This window comes from Gobius niger (genome assembly GCF_951799975.1).
Source record: "Gobius niger genome assembly, chromosome: 18".
NCBI lineage: Eukaryota > Metazoa > Chordata > Actinopteri > Gobiiformes > Gobiidae > Gobius > Gobius niger.
In genome coordinates this window covers 12279165-12297143 of record NC_136869.1, presented here as the reverse complement: position 1 = coordinate 12297143, position 17979 = coordinate 12279165, and the positions used below count along the sequence as shown (strand labels likewise).

The following is a 17979-nucleotide window of genomic DNA, read 5'->3' as shown; positions in this document are numbered from 1 at the left end:
TAACTTATTCATGATATTTTTAACCACATTTCACAGACACATATTTTTTAAATGGTGTTTAATTGTTTTAACCTGGTTCAGACTGTATTTTATAATTGATGTTGCTGCTTCAGTTTTTACTACTTTTTATAAGTTATGTTTATAAAATAATAAATGTTTGTTGAGCTATGGTCTGTGTGACATTATTGGACTTTCAAGCACCTGGAAAGAAAATGACCAGGTGGGAAAATAAGCAGAGGAAATATCCACAACATAAATCACCCAGTCCAGTTGACGACTACAAAAACCTCTGACACTTGTTTGACACTGTGACTGGTGTCTCTGCGGTGATAAAGGTTTATATGAGAAGCAGCAAGTCAAAATTCATGCTTTTTAATGCCATGTAATGACCAACACTATATTTTAGTGCCACAAATACAAAGATCTGTACATAATATATCTATATTATTACTTCAGGGTTTCTGTGGGGCATTAAAAAGCTTTAAAAGTCATATTAAAAAGCATTCAATTGGATTCCAGCTGGCATTCATGTATATTAGATTTTTTTTTACATTGCTCAACAATTTTTACTGAACAAGTTTATTGAAAATACACATTTGTTTTGCTCAAAAGTTGCCAGATTTGTCAAATTCTCTTTCCTCTGTTTGATCAAATGTTTGCAAATCTTGAGAAATTAAACGCACCAATTTTGTCTGCGTTTGTGTTGTTAAAATATATTACTTGGTTCTTAAAATGGCATTAAAAAGCATTACATTTTACTTGCTTCTGCCTGTATAAATCCTGTAGGCCTACTTAAGACAACAAGCCAAGGATTGAGGGGTAATTTCAATATTAATAGTTGAGCAATAAGTCATTATTTTCCAATAAACTTAGAACTAATCAACATCATAAGACATTCAAGTTTTATGACATTTAATGCCCCCTGGAAACCCTGGATAAGATAGAATGTATTACTGGAGATGGACATAAGGTATGAAGTGCACATCATAAGCACTGTAAAACATTCCTTATTTCTGAATGTGCCTTTTATTGACAGTGTTAATAAAAACAATCCTGCCTAAAAATGATAGATCGCACAATAAAGTGAGACTCCTAAAGCCAGTGTCCACATGGGTCGACATCATGCGCCTTGAATGACATCATATGAACAGGAGATCTGCCTCAGCCTGACCTCATGTTGAAAACCGCACAAAGACAATGTTGTTGAAATGCTGTGAGCCCAGTGAGGAGCAGCACATGGCACCTCTTTGTGACCGAGGCCTGAGCTCAGGTCAGAGCTGCCGTCACTGACCAGAAATCCTCATTCACATCAACACAGTGGAATTATGGGAGTTCACTTTGTTCTGCTGTGATGTGTTTAGGTTATCAGCCATGAGAGCCAGGAAAAGCTCAATCCAGTTAATGCAATGTTTTACCACTAAGATCTTTAGGGAAAACAGCCTGTGTAAAGTATTCACAATTTAAGAAGTGGATTTTTTTCATTCAAATTCCCCATGTTGTTAACCTGTCATCTACAGACAGGTGATGCTTTTTATTCCCCTACAAACTTCTATCTCTATTTAGTGGAGAATGCCTGAAATGCATTTATATTGAGCAGTCCTTAAAAATTCTTCTCAACTGGTATGGTGTTATTAAGAACAATCAAATAATAGTAATTTTTACAGACTTAGTGTTTAGCTTTTCAGTAGATACGAAAATATTGAAAGACATGTTTTCTGTGAAAGGCTCATAACCCACTGAAAAGGGCTCCGTGACCCACTTTTGGGTCCCGACCCACCAGTTGAGAAACAGTGCTTTAAATCACCGGCCCTTTCCAAGCCTCTGATGTATGGCCCTTTGCTATCTGTAAGTATTTATAATGGCAGCCTATGGAATGTAGCGTATAGAGCTGATACAATGTCTGCAATTCACAACAGCATTCTGTAGCTATAGCTCTGTCCCATTTCACTAACGGTCACATATTGGGCATGCAACAAAGTGCTGTGAAAGGCAATCAAGGAATCAAAAGGAATCAAAAATGTGTTCAGCTGAATGACAGGACATACCACTGGACAGCTTCATACAATCTCAATTGCACTGAAACAAGACAGTGAACTCAGAGTTTACAATCAAAGACAGAAATCAACGCCATGAACAAAGGCATTGTTTCCTTCAGTATGTGAGCCGGGGTCTCCATTGTTGTCAAATCCAATCTAACCAGTATTTAACAGAATACACAAAAAATCAGCTGCATTTGTCTGGGTCAATTTAAGTTGTCTAATTACTTAGTATTCTCTCTATCTATAGTTACTTGCACTTTATCCGGCGCCGGGTCGCGGAGGCAGCAGTCTCAGCAGAAATGCCCAGACTTCCTTATGCACGCACCTCCTCCAGCTGTTCTGGGGAGACCCTGAGGTGACACCAGGCCAGAGACACGGTGTCCTGGGTCTTCCACAAGGCCTCCTTCCAATAGGACATCCCTGGAACACCTCCTGAGGGAGGTGACCAGGAGGCATCCGGAACAGATGCCTGAGCCACCTCAGCTGGCTCCTTTCGACATGAAGGAGCAGCGACTCTACTCTGAGCTCCTCCCGGGTGACAGAGCTCCTCACCCTGTTTTGAAGGGTGTGCCCAGTCACCCTGCAAAGAAAGCTCATTTCGGCCACCTGACTCTGCGATCTGGTTCTTTCAGTCATTACCCAGAATTACTCCAATTTAATTACGCCTGAACTTTACTTCTACGAGTTAAGTCTGCATGTTGTCACACATCTACTTTGAGTCAGGAGCCCTTCTCTAAATGTCAAAGATCTTGTATTAAATCAAGTAACATGACTGCATTCACTTGTTTGAAGAGTTAAAGTAGTGACAAAAGTAAGGCCGACACAGCTGAAACAGTGACATCACCACAGTCCAGTCAGGACACTTTAACGCACGGCGACACCTGGCAGAGCTCGCAGCCTCATCACTCCATCAGCGCCTGACAGTCTAATAAACCTCGCATCTGTACGCCACATAACGCACATTCACAGCGGCTGCTTATAAAGGCTGAGAGGGCAGTGTCCGAATGCATTTCACACACAACAACTCACACTTTGCAACAGGCCTTTGGGTCTCAGAGCTGTGAATCATCTGCTACAGACGGCGCACGAAGCAGCAACTCGCCCACTTTCTGAATAACAAACAAAACAACGGCAAAGTCGACAAGGGAACGCAAGAGGAAACAGGTGGGAAATCCAATTACTACTTATTTGCATCTACTGCAATGGATTGAGTGATTTATAAATACTCCCTCTGCTTATTGCTGGCTACAACTGCTCATTAACAAAACTGACCCACTGTAGTCAGGCAGCATCAGATTTCAATTTTGGATTATATTTAAATGCTATTTTTTTTCAAGGTTTACTCATATCTAACAATTAAAAATATCTGTATTTACTTTTTTAGTTTAAATAGGGCACAGTTTCTTTAGAAGTGAATTCAAATGATAGGAGGCTCTTTCAAACTGTCACATCCTATATTCTTTATATTTCATATTTTAGTCATGCTTTAGCCTCATTAACTACTTTTAATTTAGTCTTAGTTCATTCTCAGCTAAAATGTAACTTTGACTTTATGACAAAATTATTTTAGTTGACGAAATAAACACTGCAAGAGACCCGTCAGAGAGTCAAGCTGGCGGCAGACGAGTTGAAACGCTCACAAAAAGAAGAGGGGCAGCAGAGGCGCAGAGGACGGGACGGCACAGCGGCCAAGGAGCCCATAGTGAGGGTGGAGCTGGAGTGGGACATCCCGATGGCGGTGACACTGCCCATACAAACGCAGCTGGACCTGGCGCACCAGCCTTTCCCCTTTCTGGATACAACGCTGGCGGATCTGGGAATACAAGAGTGAGTGAAGAATGTGGTGGGGGAATTAAATGCCTTTTGGAATTGGTTGTTCATTCTTGGTGCTGACAGGTCAGAGGTGAAGGAGAGAGTGGTGTGGGTGGACACCACGAAGACTCAAGTGAAGAACAAAGCCGGAAAGCTGAAGGAGAAAGAGACCACCATTCTGGAGGTACATTGACAAATAGACCTCGATGTTTTTTGTGCCTTGTGCCACAAAAAAACTAACTGCAAGATTTACGCTTAATGTCCTGTAGGTTCGTGTGAAAGCCCAAAAGCCCGGAGACAAGCAGCTCCAGGAGGTCTTGTACAGCACTGAGGCCCACACGGACCGCTCATTTTGTCGGACAGGAATGGAGATTGTACCCTGGAAACATCACAAAGGTACTTCTAAAAGAACATATTAATTTTCGCTCTAAATTAGAAGGCAGATGGGCCATGTTGAATTTCACACTTAATGTTTTTTATTTACGCGTTTCTTGCGTCTGTGCCAGGAGAGGATGAGCCAGTGCAGATGACTATGGCGCTGAATATGGAAAACAGATCCTCCAATGGCACCAAGGCACAGCGGGACATCTGAGAGCAGCAAGTCACCAACAGCTAATATGAATCACTTAACGGGCTGCCAACAACGTCTTAATATAAACATATCTCTACTATTACAAGAGAATTATAATGTAAATGGTCTGTAAATTGTGTGTGTGTGAATAGATACTGTACATTAGTCCCATCAGCAAAAACAGACTGACTGAGAAGATACAAATTAATAATTAATTTATCATGAGTTTCAATCCATAGGTCCACTTAGTGGAGTTAAAACTGGGCAACAGCAGAATGTGGCATTTTACACATATGAGGGCAGACAGGGAAATCAGTCGTCGCAAGAGGGGGAAATGCAAACTCTTAAAATAATAAAACATCAACCCAAGTTGTAACATAAATACAAATTCATAGCCAGAAGAGAAAATAACATAGCAGTGGTTGAAATGCTGTAGTTTGCTCTATTTAATTCAGTCCTTTTTTCTTTCCTTCAAAACGATGCATCACGGCTATGAGGCAGAGATGGCCGCACTGAGCTTGGCCTGCTGGTCTCCAGGAAGTGCTGTCGCCACAGAGTTGAATTCTGCAGAGTGCTGCAGGGCCAGCTGTCTCAGGAGCAGGGCCACAGTCTTCTGGGTTTCTGTTGAAGGAACACAGGAGTGAAGCAAACACAGAAAACATACAAATCAATAAGCTACAAGTTTATGGTAGGAGTGAATAGAGGCATTTACCTTCATCAACATCCTTATGGCCCAGAACATGGCTTGAAGTTGCTAATATCGGTTTCATTTGCTGCACAATCTGAAAAGGTTTGTTGACGAAAGAGCATTGTGATTAATTGTACGGACTACTGTTAGACTCACACATGTAAATATGTGAGGCTGACAGCATTATGTGTAACCATTTGTAAAACAATATCAAATAAATAGCTAAAAAAGTATTGTACAATTGTTTTTAGTAAAAGTTCATGTTTACCACTGCAGGGTTTCGGCTGTAGAGCATTGTCAAGCAGTTGTACACCGTCTGGTTTTCCTCCATATCTTCTTGAAGAGGAAGACGAGCCACCAATGCAGGGAAAACCTTTTACACAAAACACAACATGGTAAACGGATTTCAAAATACTGCATTATTGTGAGCCAAAGCACTCACCTGCTCCAGGGGGACAGCATCTATATTACCCAAGATCATCCTGCAGAGGGCTCCACACAGGTTGTCAATCACTCTGCGGTCTGACTCTTTGGCCAGCAAGTTAGAAAACACGGAGAGCATCATGGGGTAATCTCTGATCTTTTGTTAAGGAAAAGCTTTCTGACTTGTTATTTGAATGCAGTTTTATAATAAGACAATAACAGGGGAGCAGTGGAAAGATACGACACTACAATAGGTCCGGCTGCCTCGGCCAAACAGCCCAGTGCATACACAGCGTTGTTGCGAACTTCGTCGTCAGAGTCCTTAGTGCCCGTCACCAGGACAGGGAGCAGCCTGTTTGAAAGTCTGCCTGCCAGCTTCCGGCCGCCCTGCGCCTTCACCAGCGCTGCCAGTATCTCTGCAATTGTGCCCATGGAGAAAGACCGCTCTGCCACCGGACAAGATGATTTCTGCAAGTAAACAAAAAGCACCAATGTGATGAAGCTCAAAATACATTGAGTCACCATGTTCACAGAAATGTGAACAGTTCGGTCCCTGACTGTAGAGTATTGTACAGGACCATTGCTGCCTGCTATGTTTAGAGCTGCTCTACTTTATCAACAATGTGTTCAGTGAGATTAACTTACAGCTTTGTTGATGATCAGAGGCAGCAGATCGTTGAGGATGGGAGCAAACGCGTCTGCAGGAACAGCAGCTGCCAGTAGGGGGATCCCCTCCCCGGCGTACTCCTGCAGCATGCTGTCATACTCCGCCTGGAAAAATGTTGACTTTACATTTTATGTTTACTTAAATATATGCAGTCGTTTCAAGGTCACAAACCTGTTGGTCTTCGTCATCTGCCTCATCACAGCCACCGTCCTGACAGGTCGTCTACACAGGCAACATAAAAATCATTGTAAAACACAATGTAGAGATTTGATTTTGTCAGTATAAGATACTGTATAACAGCGCTAATGTTTCCCTTGCCTTTTTCTTAAGCACGTCACTGATGGTGGAGCTAATTTCCTTGAGACGTGTGGGGTTTTTGAACACCTCCTCTTTGCAGGTTTTCACCACACCGTTTATAGATTCAAGGACTCCCATCACCACTTGGCGCTCCTCGTCAGTCTTCACTGCAGTCAGGAGGCAGGGCAACACCAAATCCAACAACTTCTGAAGAGCTGCACAAGAAATAAAAGAATGTAAAGACACTGAATTTAATCATTTTCCCCATTCACTTAGAAAGATATCAACTTGACACTTACAGTGTAAATTCACTTTAACAACAGAAATTCATGTATCAAAAGTTTTCTGTCTTATATTTACATATAAAAAATAAGTCATTTTATGCATAAAAATGTGTTTTTTGTTGATAAATTATATTTCAGAGTCGATTTTGAATATCTTTTAGTTAGTTTTGAATAAGCGAGTAATGTATAAATAAATTAATACATTACTCTGAAAACCTTTAGAATGGAAAGTTAAGTGTGTGTAGAAGCTACTAAAGTGGAGATGAAAGGTCTTCGAAATTGTGTTTTGGGGGATCCGACTCCCATGTTGAGAACCATTGATAGAGAAAGTATAAGGTTTACCCTGGTAGTTCACATCAATGGGATTTTCCGTCCACACTTTATGCTGAGCTGTGCAAAACTGCCCCATGGCTCCCATTGCTGCCCGGCGGACATCTTCATGGGCAAACTGAAGGAAGATACAATAATACTATAATTTCATCATTCAAAGATGAAACACAAACAGCCCTGTACACACGGACAGACAGCAGAGTGCACGTCACACTCCATTAGGCAGAAAGCTGGGACTTACGTCTCTCAACTCGAACACCTGCTCGAAACAGGCTTCCAGGAATGGTTGGAAAGCAGCACTGCACCAGAGATCACAACATTGCAAGATTAAAAATATCAGAACTAATTTGGCAAGTGACTAATCAAGCCAAAGACAGCTCTTTGTCACAAACACAAAAAATTGGTTTGTTTCTGTACCCAGTATTGAAGGCGATTTCTCCCAGTGAGTCACAGGCGTCTTCCTTCTCGTCAATGTAGGCGTTTTCAACTGTGAATCTGAAGGAAATGAACAGTGCTACATCTGTGTCACAGGACTGTGTTTACTGTTTGAGTGAAAGTACCGTGAAGCCTCCAGGACTTCAGCCTCGGTGTCGTCTGCCAGGAAGTCATTGACATCTTTATCTCCGTGCTCGTCCTCCTCATCGCCATCTTCATCATCCAGAAGCACAAAGGTTTTGTCTTCTTCAACATGAGCCTTAACAGATTTGTTTTGTTTTTTTTAATCCATTGGAACAGTCTCTTATGAACAAACTGTGAGGGCGATTTGTTGGTGTCTTACTGTTATTCCTTCATTTGACTTGAGAGCATGCACCATGACAGTCGTGATGGCAGGGAGATGAGGCATCAGACTCTCAGGACTGATGGCAGACACTGACGAGTACAAACTATACCTAAAAAAAAGAAAGAACAGACAGTCACAACAAATATGTGGGTTTTGGTTATCTATTGTTCAGATAATGTATGTCAATAAAAGGGCCATACGTGCAGCGCCTGAGATCAGGATCGTCGATATTGTCAGTGAGGTTGAGGCCCAGACGAACACATTCAGCTGCCAGAGGACTGAAGACATCTTTGCCCACAGTGCGGGCCAACACAGAGAGTGTGTCTACGATGGAGGAAATATCAGACCTTTATGCTGCAATCATTGTTGTACATAGATTGTGTTTAAGTTGTGACACAAATGATTAAGTTTTTTTTACCTAAGGACTGATTTTGAAGGGCCCTCATTTCCTCTGAGGTGGCTGTGAGGAAACCTTTCAAGCTTTCAATAATTGGGGTGAAGTAAGGAACTAAAAGCTCCTTAGCAGCATTGGCTATTAAAAGTGAATTAAAACAGGGATTTCATGGTTACACATTGAGCATAGTTATCTTTATGTCTGTCTATCTGTATTAAATGATTTCACCTATGGCTCCAATGGCAGAAACAGCAAGTTCCTTGATCCTGAGGCTTTCTGTGTTGTTGAGACCAGACAACATGGTTTCCATCAAAGTGGGGAGGTATGGTTCAATATCTGCACCTGAAATTTAAAGAAAATATCAAAGGTTTTTCTTTTATTAGTGGAATTTTAAATGTATTTTTGATAGCTTACCGAGATTTTCCATAAAATTTTCAAGTGCGTAAAAGGCTTTAGTGACATGGACAGTCTTGGCCTGGTTCAAAGATGAAAGGTATCCCAGGAGCAAAGGCATCAGCTCAGCACAATATTTACTGATATCCGGCTAAAATAAAAACAATCATGAAGTTACAAATAAAGGATAAAAGACAAACAACTTAGATAAGGCCAAATGTGTAACACTTTGTTACCTGCAAATGCTCAGAGAATTGACCAAGGGCAAACAGAGCTGCACTGCGCACCACCTGGTTATTGTCAGAAAGACTTTGGCAAACAGTCTGAAGCACTGACGACAGCATCCTGGCACCAAACCAGAAACTGCCATTTAGATTCACAGATCAATGGAACAAATCCATCGACTTAAACATAGACTTACTTGGTGCGTATGTAGTCGGCACAACCCTCTGCCAACACAGCTAAGCACATGAGGCCTCCTTTCTTCTGATATGGGTTTTCATTTGAAAGAGCGGCCTTAATGAGGGGCATCTAATGCACATAAACAAAAAAATATTGGAACTTTTCTCATAAAAGGCATTGACAAAAGTCTCAATATTCCACGTATGACCTTACCAGCTGTGGGAACAGTTTATCAGGAGGCATGTAAAGTGCCATAGAGTCAATAATCTGAAAAAAGAAAAAAGAAAGAAAGAAGGATAAATAAAACAAATGATCACAAACTGAAACAAAAGTGATCCATTACCTGAGCAGCAACATGTTTAGGGTTGTCATTGTCTGAATCATCACCATCATTATCCTCATCCTCCTGATCCTCTGGGTCCTCTTCTCCAGGAGGGGGCGCTGCAGTAATTACAGGGAAAATGGACTGGAGGATGGGATTCAGAAGTTTTTGCTTGATCACAATCTAAAAGAGAAACAAGTTGGTTTGCTTCTTGTATAATGTAGCTTGTTTTTTTAAATTTACCAAAACATAGCAGATATCTAGTGTGAAACTCACTTTGCTCTTTAACTTTATGAGGAAGGCGATACAGGACAGAGCCTTGACACGCAGAGAGTTATTCAGAGAGGTGTCAGTGCCCACCTGACCAACACAGACAGACCATCATTACTATGTTCACATAAATTGCCAAATACCATGTTCAGCAAGTTACCTCTAGGCAGAAGCTGACAATAGCCGAGACATGGGGGACAATAATGGAAACCTCACTTTCTAGAAGCTCATTGAACACCTCCATGGCCTCTCCAGCTTGGTCCTAAAATAAATATTACAGGTCACACAAGGTAACTCAATGCGCCTTGAAATTAACATGTATCCACAAAGAGGCATCGTTTACCTGATTTGCCTTGATCAGTGGTTTTAAAGCAGTGATCAGACTAGGAATCATATTGCGCATTTGGGTCTGGAAAAAAACATGTATATAAATATGTCATTCTGGTAAACCAATGCAAAAACTTGATATTGATGCGCATTTCACCTTTCAGAGACCGAATGGCCGTACGAGTGGTAAGTATGGTGCCATACAGCGAACCATACATACTGAGTCATTGAAAGATGCAATACTCACTAATGTCAACTTATTGTTTTGCAGAAAAAAGTTTCATAATACACCTTTAACAAACAAAATTCAAGAAAACTGAGTGCAATGTTTGTTTGGAGGTAAACATAGGCCCACCATTTCCTCAGAGCCGATGTAGGGAGTGAGGGCGGTGATGGTGCAGATGCAGTAGAACAGAGCTGTGGGGTTTTCCAAGTCCTGCAGCTCGGTGGACAGCAGCTGCAGCAGCTGACGGTAGTGAGGCTTGAACGGCTCCGGGTTGGACTCCACTACTTTAGCCAGCAGCAAGAGGCCCACCTGAACATAAAAGTTAGTTATGAGAGGCAGGAAATGGTCATCTTTGTGGATAAATCTCAACTCCCCTCTACTGCAAAGTTATTAAAGCTACAAAGTATGCTACTGTACTTGTCTGTCATGAGGATTGCCGCTCTTGGTCGCCTGATTGAGCAGCTGCAACAGAGCAGGCCAGCGGTCCGGGGTCTCGTGTTTTACCATCATTGCACAGAGCTGGGAAAGGGAGTGCTGCACTGTATGTCTGAAACACATTTGTACATCATTGGAGTGTTTGAAGCGGGGATTGCAAACATTACAAAAATACTCACTCAGTTTCTTGCATAAAAGCTTGCAAAACCACCGTCTTCAGGCTGTACATGTAAATACAAGAGGATGCCATCAGAAATTGCTTTACTGATTAATGCAAACAGCAGTATAGCCTCTGACCTCTCTCTGTCGTTAGGATTTATTTTCTTCCAATGCTTTTTAACCCTCAATCTCAGCATTACAGCAGCCGTCTGGCGGATCTATGTGGCGGACACAGAGTAAACGTAGGACACAATAGAATAGCAGACCAGTCATGAGCACTTTCTTTCACATTTAAACCCCCACCTGTGAACTCTGTGATCCACTGATGACCGCACACAGGGCTGGGATAATGGCCGGGTCTTTGAACGCCTGTTTGAGCTGGACAGTGGCCTAAAAAAAAAAAAAAGGACAAAATCAAAATGTTGAATGAAGACCAGCATTAAATGATTGAATATATTTTTGACACTTCTGTTAAAACGGCAAGGCAAAAAAAAAAAAAAAAATACTGACAGTTGAACGTTTTTAAGTGAACTTTCTTGACAGACCGTTGACCGTTATTAGCCAACTTACACAAACGTTAGATAGTTTTAACAAATACTAGGATTGAAATGTTTTGTGAAATCACTTTTCCAAACCAAGCTAACCCCTTACATTGACCAAAAGCATGATTTTAAGCAGTTACCTCCTGGATGACAGCATTGTCAGGCTCTGTCAGCTGAGACAAAAGCTTTTCAAGTTCTTGAGTCATCTCGCTCCGACTAGACTCGTCTCCCTTTTCCGAAAAGCAAAGTTTGGCAGAACAGTTTTGAGTTGTGTCCAAAATGTCAGTTAGCAAAACAGCCGCAGTGAGGCCAGCTCCTCGATATCTGACACGCCGGTGGGATCCCGCGTCCGCCCGTTTGTTATTCGTTACTGAATGACGGTTGGTGTTGATTTTAGAAAAGTTCGGAAGGTTCGGTTCGGTGTCCGCTACGTCCGCACGCGGGACAGAACCGGCCAAAGCTCCACGTGAGATGAGTTAAAGGGGCAACACATCTCACAGGGGCATGAGGGACACGCACTCACACAGCGCCATCAACTGGACCGGAGGCCACAGCACATACTGTCTTATTTTGACATGAATATGTTTAATACAAGGATTATTAACCTCTTAACCCCCGTCTGCACTGAGCACGTGTTCTCCAGTTTGGCTTTACCCAAATCTTAAAGCTTCTTGAAAAAAAAGTGTCAGAATAACAACAAAAACGAGACGTAAATGAGGATTAAAAAAGCCACACAAAAAAGGTACAAAAACAGGTGACACAAAAGTGATGAAAAAGCAACAAAAACACAACAAAACAGGCAACAAAAAAGTGACAAGAACAGGAGATGAAAAAGCGGCAAAATCGCAATAAAAACAAAAAAACAGATAAGGAAAAGGAAAAATTTGAGATCTGTTTGGTAGGACTTTCAAATGAGGTGTTACACTGGCCTACAGTTACCATGGAGATCCGCCATCTTTGCAGCTGTTAGCATACATTTCCATAGACTAACATTAGCTAAAAACAGCTGTGGATAAAAAAAAAAAAACTCAATTAGCTGATGAGTTACTGCTGGTAAATACATCTAACACACTGCGGTGTCCAAGTGGTTCAATGTGAATAATAACTCCAGTATTTTAACTTTTATAATCTCCATTAGTTTACAATTGCTGCTAATCCCATAATGCCAAGCGATATGACATCACTCTCCAGTCCAGAAGCTTTTAGATTTGCTGAACTGGAGATAATGAGGTTAATACATATTATTAATAGTATTGTAGGCCTTATATTTCATTACAGTGACCAACCTAACTTCCATAAGATACAAGTTCCATCTCAAATCTTTCCTTCAGCAGCCAGACTGACCTGACAAAGACCAGACTGATATGTTTACTTTCAAGAGCAGCAAAGTCTCTCCAGAAGTATTTGCAATCTCCTTTTGCGCGCCAACAGCATTTGTGTATATGCAACAGTAATGCACATTTTGGAAAAGTCGACTGAAAGCTGCATTCTTTGCTGCATAATACTGTTAATGAAGTGGACAAAGGTGGGCATTCGTGGCTCTCTTCCTCTCCGTGGTATTGACACTTGCAGCACACAGGGCAGGTAAAGAGTTTTTGATGATGCTTTTAAGAATGGGCATTAGAATCAAAGGTTTACGTCTCTCTTCATCTTTTCCCTCCATCGTGTAAAAACAGCTGCATCAGAACAATAAAAGCCACTAAATTACCTGTTTTTGTTGATTTGTTTTACTAACAAAGACAGTTGATTGTGGTCATTCCTGGCCTCGTACTTAATACCTAAAGCATCATCCTTCTTCACAGTGATTAGTTTACCATTTTTAACAACTTTCATGAAACAACAAATTTGTAACCCATGACTTTTGCAATTACACTACTGCGTGTTGTTTGTGACTCAGAGGCCAGTCTGGGCACTTTTTTTCCAGTTCACATGGAAATGGACCCAGGGAATGGTGCGAACAAACACGCCCAGTCAAACCTGTGATCAGAGGGGACGCAAATGGCCCCATTAGGCTCGCCATTTCACTGCAAACTGACTCATTAGCACCTCCATGCAGACAATCTGAACAGGGCACAAACAACCGTTCACACATTTGCATGGCCTAATGCAATTCATGTTTCTGAAAAGAGCCACGCAGAAGGGTCTGTAACAACATGTCCCATCCCTAAATGAACTCTACACTAACATGCTTCCACACAGATAAGCATTTACATTCTGCCAATTTGTATTCCACCAATTACTAGGACAAATGTTATCTTTGTTTTAGATTAATCCTAATTCACACAATGTTTAGAAAAGAGCACTATATCTAGTAAACATCTAAAAACTCAAGATAACATCTATCCAATAAACAAACATTAGTATTGCAGTACAATGTATACTGTTCAGTTTATCAAAGACACAGTTTGAGACAAGATAAAATAATAATTGGAAAATGGCTGCTTAAAAATACACACATGTTCCATTTGTCCAAGTCATTATCCAACTTTTTATATTGATTTAATATCATTACTGTAATATTGTTATTACTGTATTATTACTTTACACAAAATGTAATGGAGATTAGCCAGCACTGTATCTCTGCCTTCTTGCGTAACAATTAATACTATTTATATTATTTTTCTTTTAAGCCCATAATGGTTTACTAAAGTATTTAGTCTTAATTTTAGTCAAAGTGACATTTTTGACGACTAAAATTGGACTAAAACTAAATTAAACTGTATGACTAAAATGTCCAGATATTTTAGTCGACTAAAATAAGACTAAATAAAAATGAAAAGGAGAGACTAAAATCATCCAAACTTCTTTTGGCAGTCTAAAAGAGCCTCATATGTAAATTCTCTGCCAAAGGAACAGCTCTGAGCTTTGTTCATGTGGGACAAGCTCCATGAAGCAGAGGAACAAGATTAAATATGATTATAATGAATATTATAAATGCAAAGTCGACTAAAGGTACATGCAATTTTAGTCGACTAAATTGAAGACATTTTTTTGACTAAATCTCGACTAAAATCAAATTACATTTTTGTCAAAAGACTAAAACTAAATAAAAAATATGTTGTCAAAATTAACACTGGTTACTACATCAGTAGAGTAGTTTAAACATGCAGCTATACCAAACATGCATCTAATGCTAAGACTTAAACAGACAAAGCTATTTTTGCAGTGGATTATCAAAATGAAGCATTTCAAAGAGGACCTAATCTCATGCTTGAGTACCTGCTGCAGTCAAAGCAAAGCTGCACCCAGCAACATTTGTATGCAGATGCAAAGGTGTGTCCACTCACTGTAGATGCATCATGGTATGTTTCACCAACATACACTTCATTTTATACATTCTTATATTTGATTGTATTTACAAGGCAAAACAGCGTGGCTTTAAACTCCCTATCAGTGTTAATTTTGACAACATATTTTAATTTAGTTTTAGTCTTTTGACTAAAATGTCATTTAATTTTAGTCAAGATTTAGTCAAAAAAATCTTTTCAATTTTAGTTCTAGTTTTAGTCGACTAAATTTAAGACAAATGTAGTCGACTTTGCATTTATAATATTATATATTTGTTTGTTCATTTGGCAGTGATTGTAAATGATATGAGGCTTTTTCAGACTGTCATTAGAAGTTTGGATGATTTTAGTCTCTCCTATTCATTTTTATTTAGTCTTATTTTAGTCGACTAAAATATATGGACATTTTAGTCATAGTTTTAGTCTCATGAGAAACTTTTAATTTAGTTTTAGTCCAATTTTAGTCAACAAAAATATCACTTTGACTAAAATTAAGACTAAATACTTTAGTCGACAAAATTAAGGCTGTTCCCTATTAACATATATAACATATATAACATAACTAACATATATAAAAGCAAAATGAAATGTAGGCTTGTTATGTAAAAAAAAAAGAAAAATACATTGATCTCATTTGCTTTCCATATTCCTATTTTTTTTTTTTTCTTTTAGTTGTCAGTCAACCATACGTTACATTATGCTTTATATTATGCAAAGGTTTTTAAATAAAAGTGCCGGTCTATTTTCAAACGAAACCTCTTTGTCCAATCAGAGAGGTGGGCGTTTCAGGAGCTGGGCCTCCGGTCGCCACACCCACACACGTCTTATAATCAGCCTATGAAAGCGCTGACGCACATTTTGAACACGCACTTTCTGGGTCATCTGTTTGGTTCAGGGGCGCAGTTTTATTTATGTCTCACACCGCTGAAGGGCTGTAACATCAGGCCTGGATTTTGTTGTGTTTTAGTCACAGTTTTACTCTTTTTCACGCTCGACGCACAGGCCTGCAGGATGGCGGACTGGAAGGCGCAGATTAATTTCAACTACACCCCATCGTACCACGCATACGCTTTCGGGATCATGTATCCACAGGGAGCAGAACTTGGAGCGTGGACCGAACCTGGAGCCGACTTTTGCGACAACTTCACCCCGAACCAGGGCTACTACACTCCCGCTGCAGCGCCTGCGCCCGGCGGGAGCCAAGAGGAGCAGTCCCCGCCGCCTCAGCGCACAGAGCCGCACACCTACCACCACAACAACGGCCTCGGTCAATACCAGAACACCGGGCTGGTCTATCTCGGTGATACTGAGGCGGGCGGACTGCATTTTACTGGACAACCTGGAGAAAATGAGAGCAGACGGACTGGGAGCGACTCTGTCAGCGACTCGGAACCGCAAACGTCTCCAGGTATGAGATCCAGCGAAAATACTACGCACATGTTGCACGCTAGCTAGCACGTAATCTAACGTAACGTTTTACGCACACATAAATTAAAGATATGTTTTGTGCTACTTACAAGTTCTCCGATGCGCTCAAAATTCCGCAAGTATTCTTCCAAAATCGTCAAATTTAAATCCATGATGTGAGAAGAAATGTCCCGCGCCGCTACAACGCTCACGTGCAATTGTGATATGGCGACACCTAGCGGTAGCGCCCAGAATTGCACACCGTTGTAACATTCAATAGAGATTTTGTCATGATCAATATAGTTGAATTAGGCGTTTTTTTATTACGATTATATTGTTTGTTGTTCTGTAAAAAATGTTTTTAACAAAAATAACAGGGAGAACAATAGTTGCTCAGTCTGAGAACCACCACTCCAATTTCCTAATATGCAACTCAATCTAAGTGTGTTTTTCCTCCATCTTGCAGATTCCTGGAGCTCTGGCAGCAGTGGGGAAGTCCTTCTCCCCCAGGCTGACCCTGCCACATGGGCTCAGAAGACTGACCTGGATGATCAGACCAGCAGCACCAGCCCTGACTCCACCGAAGACATTTCCAGTGTTAAAGTGGAGCCTCAACCCTGCGGCCTCCTCAGCAGTGAAGGCGGCGACAACACGGCCACCGCTGAAAATCTATCTACAATTGCCCCAATAAATCAAAGCACTAAAGGGAAGGTGCGAGCTGCTTTCTCCGAGACCCAGATGAACATTCTTACTCAGCGTTTCAACGTGCAGCGCTATCTCACTCCAGCAGAAATGAAGAACATGGCAGAGATTACAGGGCTGACCTATAAACAGGTAATAAGGCACAAATACTCATTCATGTTTGATCAACTGAGCCGTTATTTTCATGTAAACTGATGTTTTTTATGCTTAGGTCAAGACATGGTTTCAGAACCGGAGAATGAAGCTGAGAAGGCACCAGAAGGACAACAGCTGGGCGTCAGAGCGTTACACACTTAACAAGGACGGTGCAGGAGCCGCATTCACCAACGTCCCCTCACATATGCAGCCTGTAAGTTAAATCTCTGTGCTTTTTCTACTTTGTTTGTCTGACCCCAAGTGTTCTGTTTGCCATAAGCAGAATCAGTGGCTCGGACAAAGATCAACACATCCATAATGGAGGCCTTACCATAGTCTGGTTGTGGCCTTAAAGGCGAGATGTAACATAGCTAACAATTATTACAAGAAAATGCTCAAGCAAAAAATTTAAACGGAGCCCCTAGCCAAGGGTCTCAAATATAGGAGAATGTTTTATGTGATCTTTAATGAATCTACATTTTGTCCTTTTTAGTATCACGGACAAGTCAGACCTGCTCCCAAAGAACATTACAATCCACATGTGATGGAGGCTGCCATGAAGAAACCCACACCGCAAGATCTGGCTTTGTATCTGGCTGCAGTTGGAGGGGCGAATGGGTCTGCCGGTTACCCCGCCTGGCAGACCCAGAGCACTGTGCACAGCAGACCCCAGGCTTCGGGCTGGCCGCTGCCTCCAGGCAACACTCCACAATTTGCCTACAACGCAATATTCAACGCTCAGAGTCTCGGCAATGCTCCTGATGCAGGTTTCAAGGAGGGTGAACAAGTCCACAGAGTGCCTCACAACCCCATCACTGTACAAAGCTCTGCTCAGTAAAGACACTAGAGCTGGCGGCTGCCGTTTTTTTTTTTCTTCCCTTTTTTACCATTTGACTGTAGCTTGTAAATAACGAGGGTCATTTTTGTCCGACCGGGTGTACATTCGCCGTCATATGTATGTCCATACTTCTGTTGGAACAGAGTTTTATCACGAAGTTTTATTTTTGTATTTAATGTTGTACGTTCCATGCGCTTCACAATACTACATGAAGATGATTAATTGGAGTTGTTTTTTGGGGCTGTTAA

The 17979-nt window shown here is 41.1% G+C and overlaps 3 protein-coding genes across 3 annotated transcripts; 2 read left to right on the top strand and 1 right to left on the bottom strand.

Annotated features, from left to right (window-relative positions):
- Window positions 1-1197: 1197 nt before the first annotated feature.
- Window positions 1198-4489, top strand: LOC306977907 (uncharacterized protein; the record flags this gene model as incomplete). The annotated part of the gene is made up of 5 exons (XM_079576346.1): window positions 1198-1270; window positions 3632-3866; window positions 3936-4035; window positions 4121-4247; window positions 4358-4489. The coding sequence occupies 5 exons, from the start codon at window positions 1198-1200 to the stop codon at window positions 4441-4443; spliced, it is 621 nt and encodes a 206-aa protein (XP_079432472.1). The 3' UTR covers window positions 4444-4489.
- Window positions 4490-4681: 192 nt separating this feature from the next.
- ipo4 (importin 4) lies at window positions 4682-11869 on the bottom strand. Its single transcript, XM_079576494.1, has 30 exons — window positions 11503-11869; window positions 11124-11210; window positions 10959-11038; window positions 10841-10882; window positions 10644-10773; window positions 10356-10535; window positions 10017-10082; window positions 9834-9935; window positions 9680-9763; window positions 9425-9586; window positions 9295-9348; window positions 9101-9210; window positions 8916-9024; window positions 8701-8830; window positions 8515-8628; window positions 8311-8424; window positions 8093-8216; window positions 7890-8001; window positions 7672-7805; window positions 7529-7606; window positions 7353-7410; window positions 7124-7229; window positions 6519-6712; window positions 6372-6422; window positions 6179-6304; window positions 5775-6001; window positions 5553-5685; window positions 5379-5483; window positions 5135-5204; window positions 4682-5043 (listed from the first exon to the last, which is right to left on the bottom strand). The coding sequence occupies exons 1-30, from the start codon at window positions 11566-11568 to the stop codon at window positions 4913-4915; spliced, it is 3279 nt and encodes a 1092-aa protein (XP_079432620.1). The 5' UTR covers window positions 11569-11869; the 3' UTR covers window positions 4682-4912.
- Window positions 11870-15660: 3791 nt separating this feature from the next.
- Window positions 15661-17800, top strand: nanog (nanog homeobox; the record flags this gene model as incomplete). The annotated part of the gene is made up of 4 exons (XM_079576345.1): window positions 15661-16057; window positions 16523-16890; window positions 16970-17107; window positions 17387-17800. 4 exons carry the CDS (start codon window positions 15661-15663, stop codon window positions 17729-17731), a joined length of 1248 nt encoding a protein of 415 aa, XP_079432471.1. The 3' UTR covers window positions 17732-17800.
- Window positions 17801-17979: the final 179 nt, after the last annotated feature.

Excerpts from the sequence above, each read along its gene's own strand:
- ipo4 (XM_079576494.1), bottom strand. The coding sequence starts at position 11,568 with ATGACTCAAGAACTTGAAAAGCTTTTGTCTCAGCTGACAGAGCCTGAC. Across the intron at positions 9,587-9,679 it reads TCATAAAGTTAAAGAGCAAA|ATTGTGATCAAGCAAAAACT; the intron begins GTGAGTTTCACA and ends TTTCTCTTTTAG. Across the intron at positions 5,044-5,134 it reads CCATAAGGATGTTGATGAAG|AAACCCAGAAGACTGTGGCC; the intron begins GTAAATGCCTCT and ends TTCCTTCAACAG.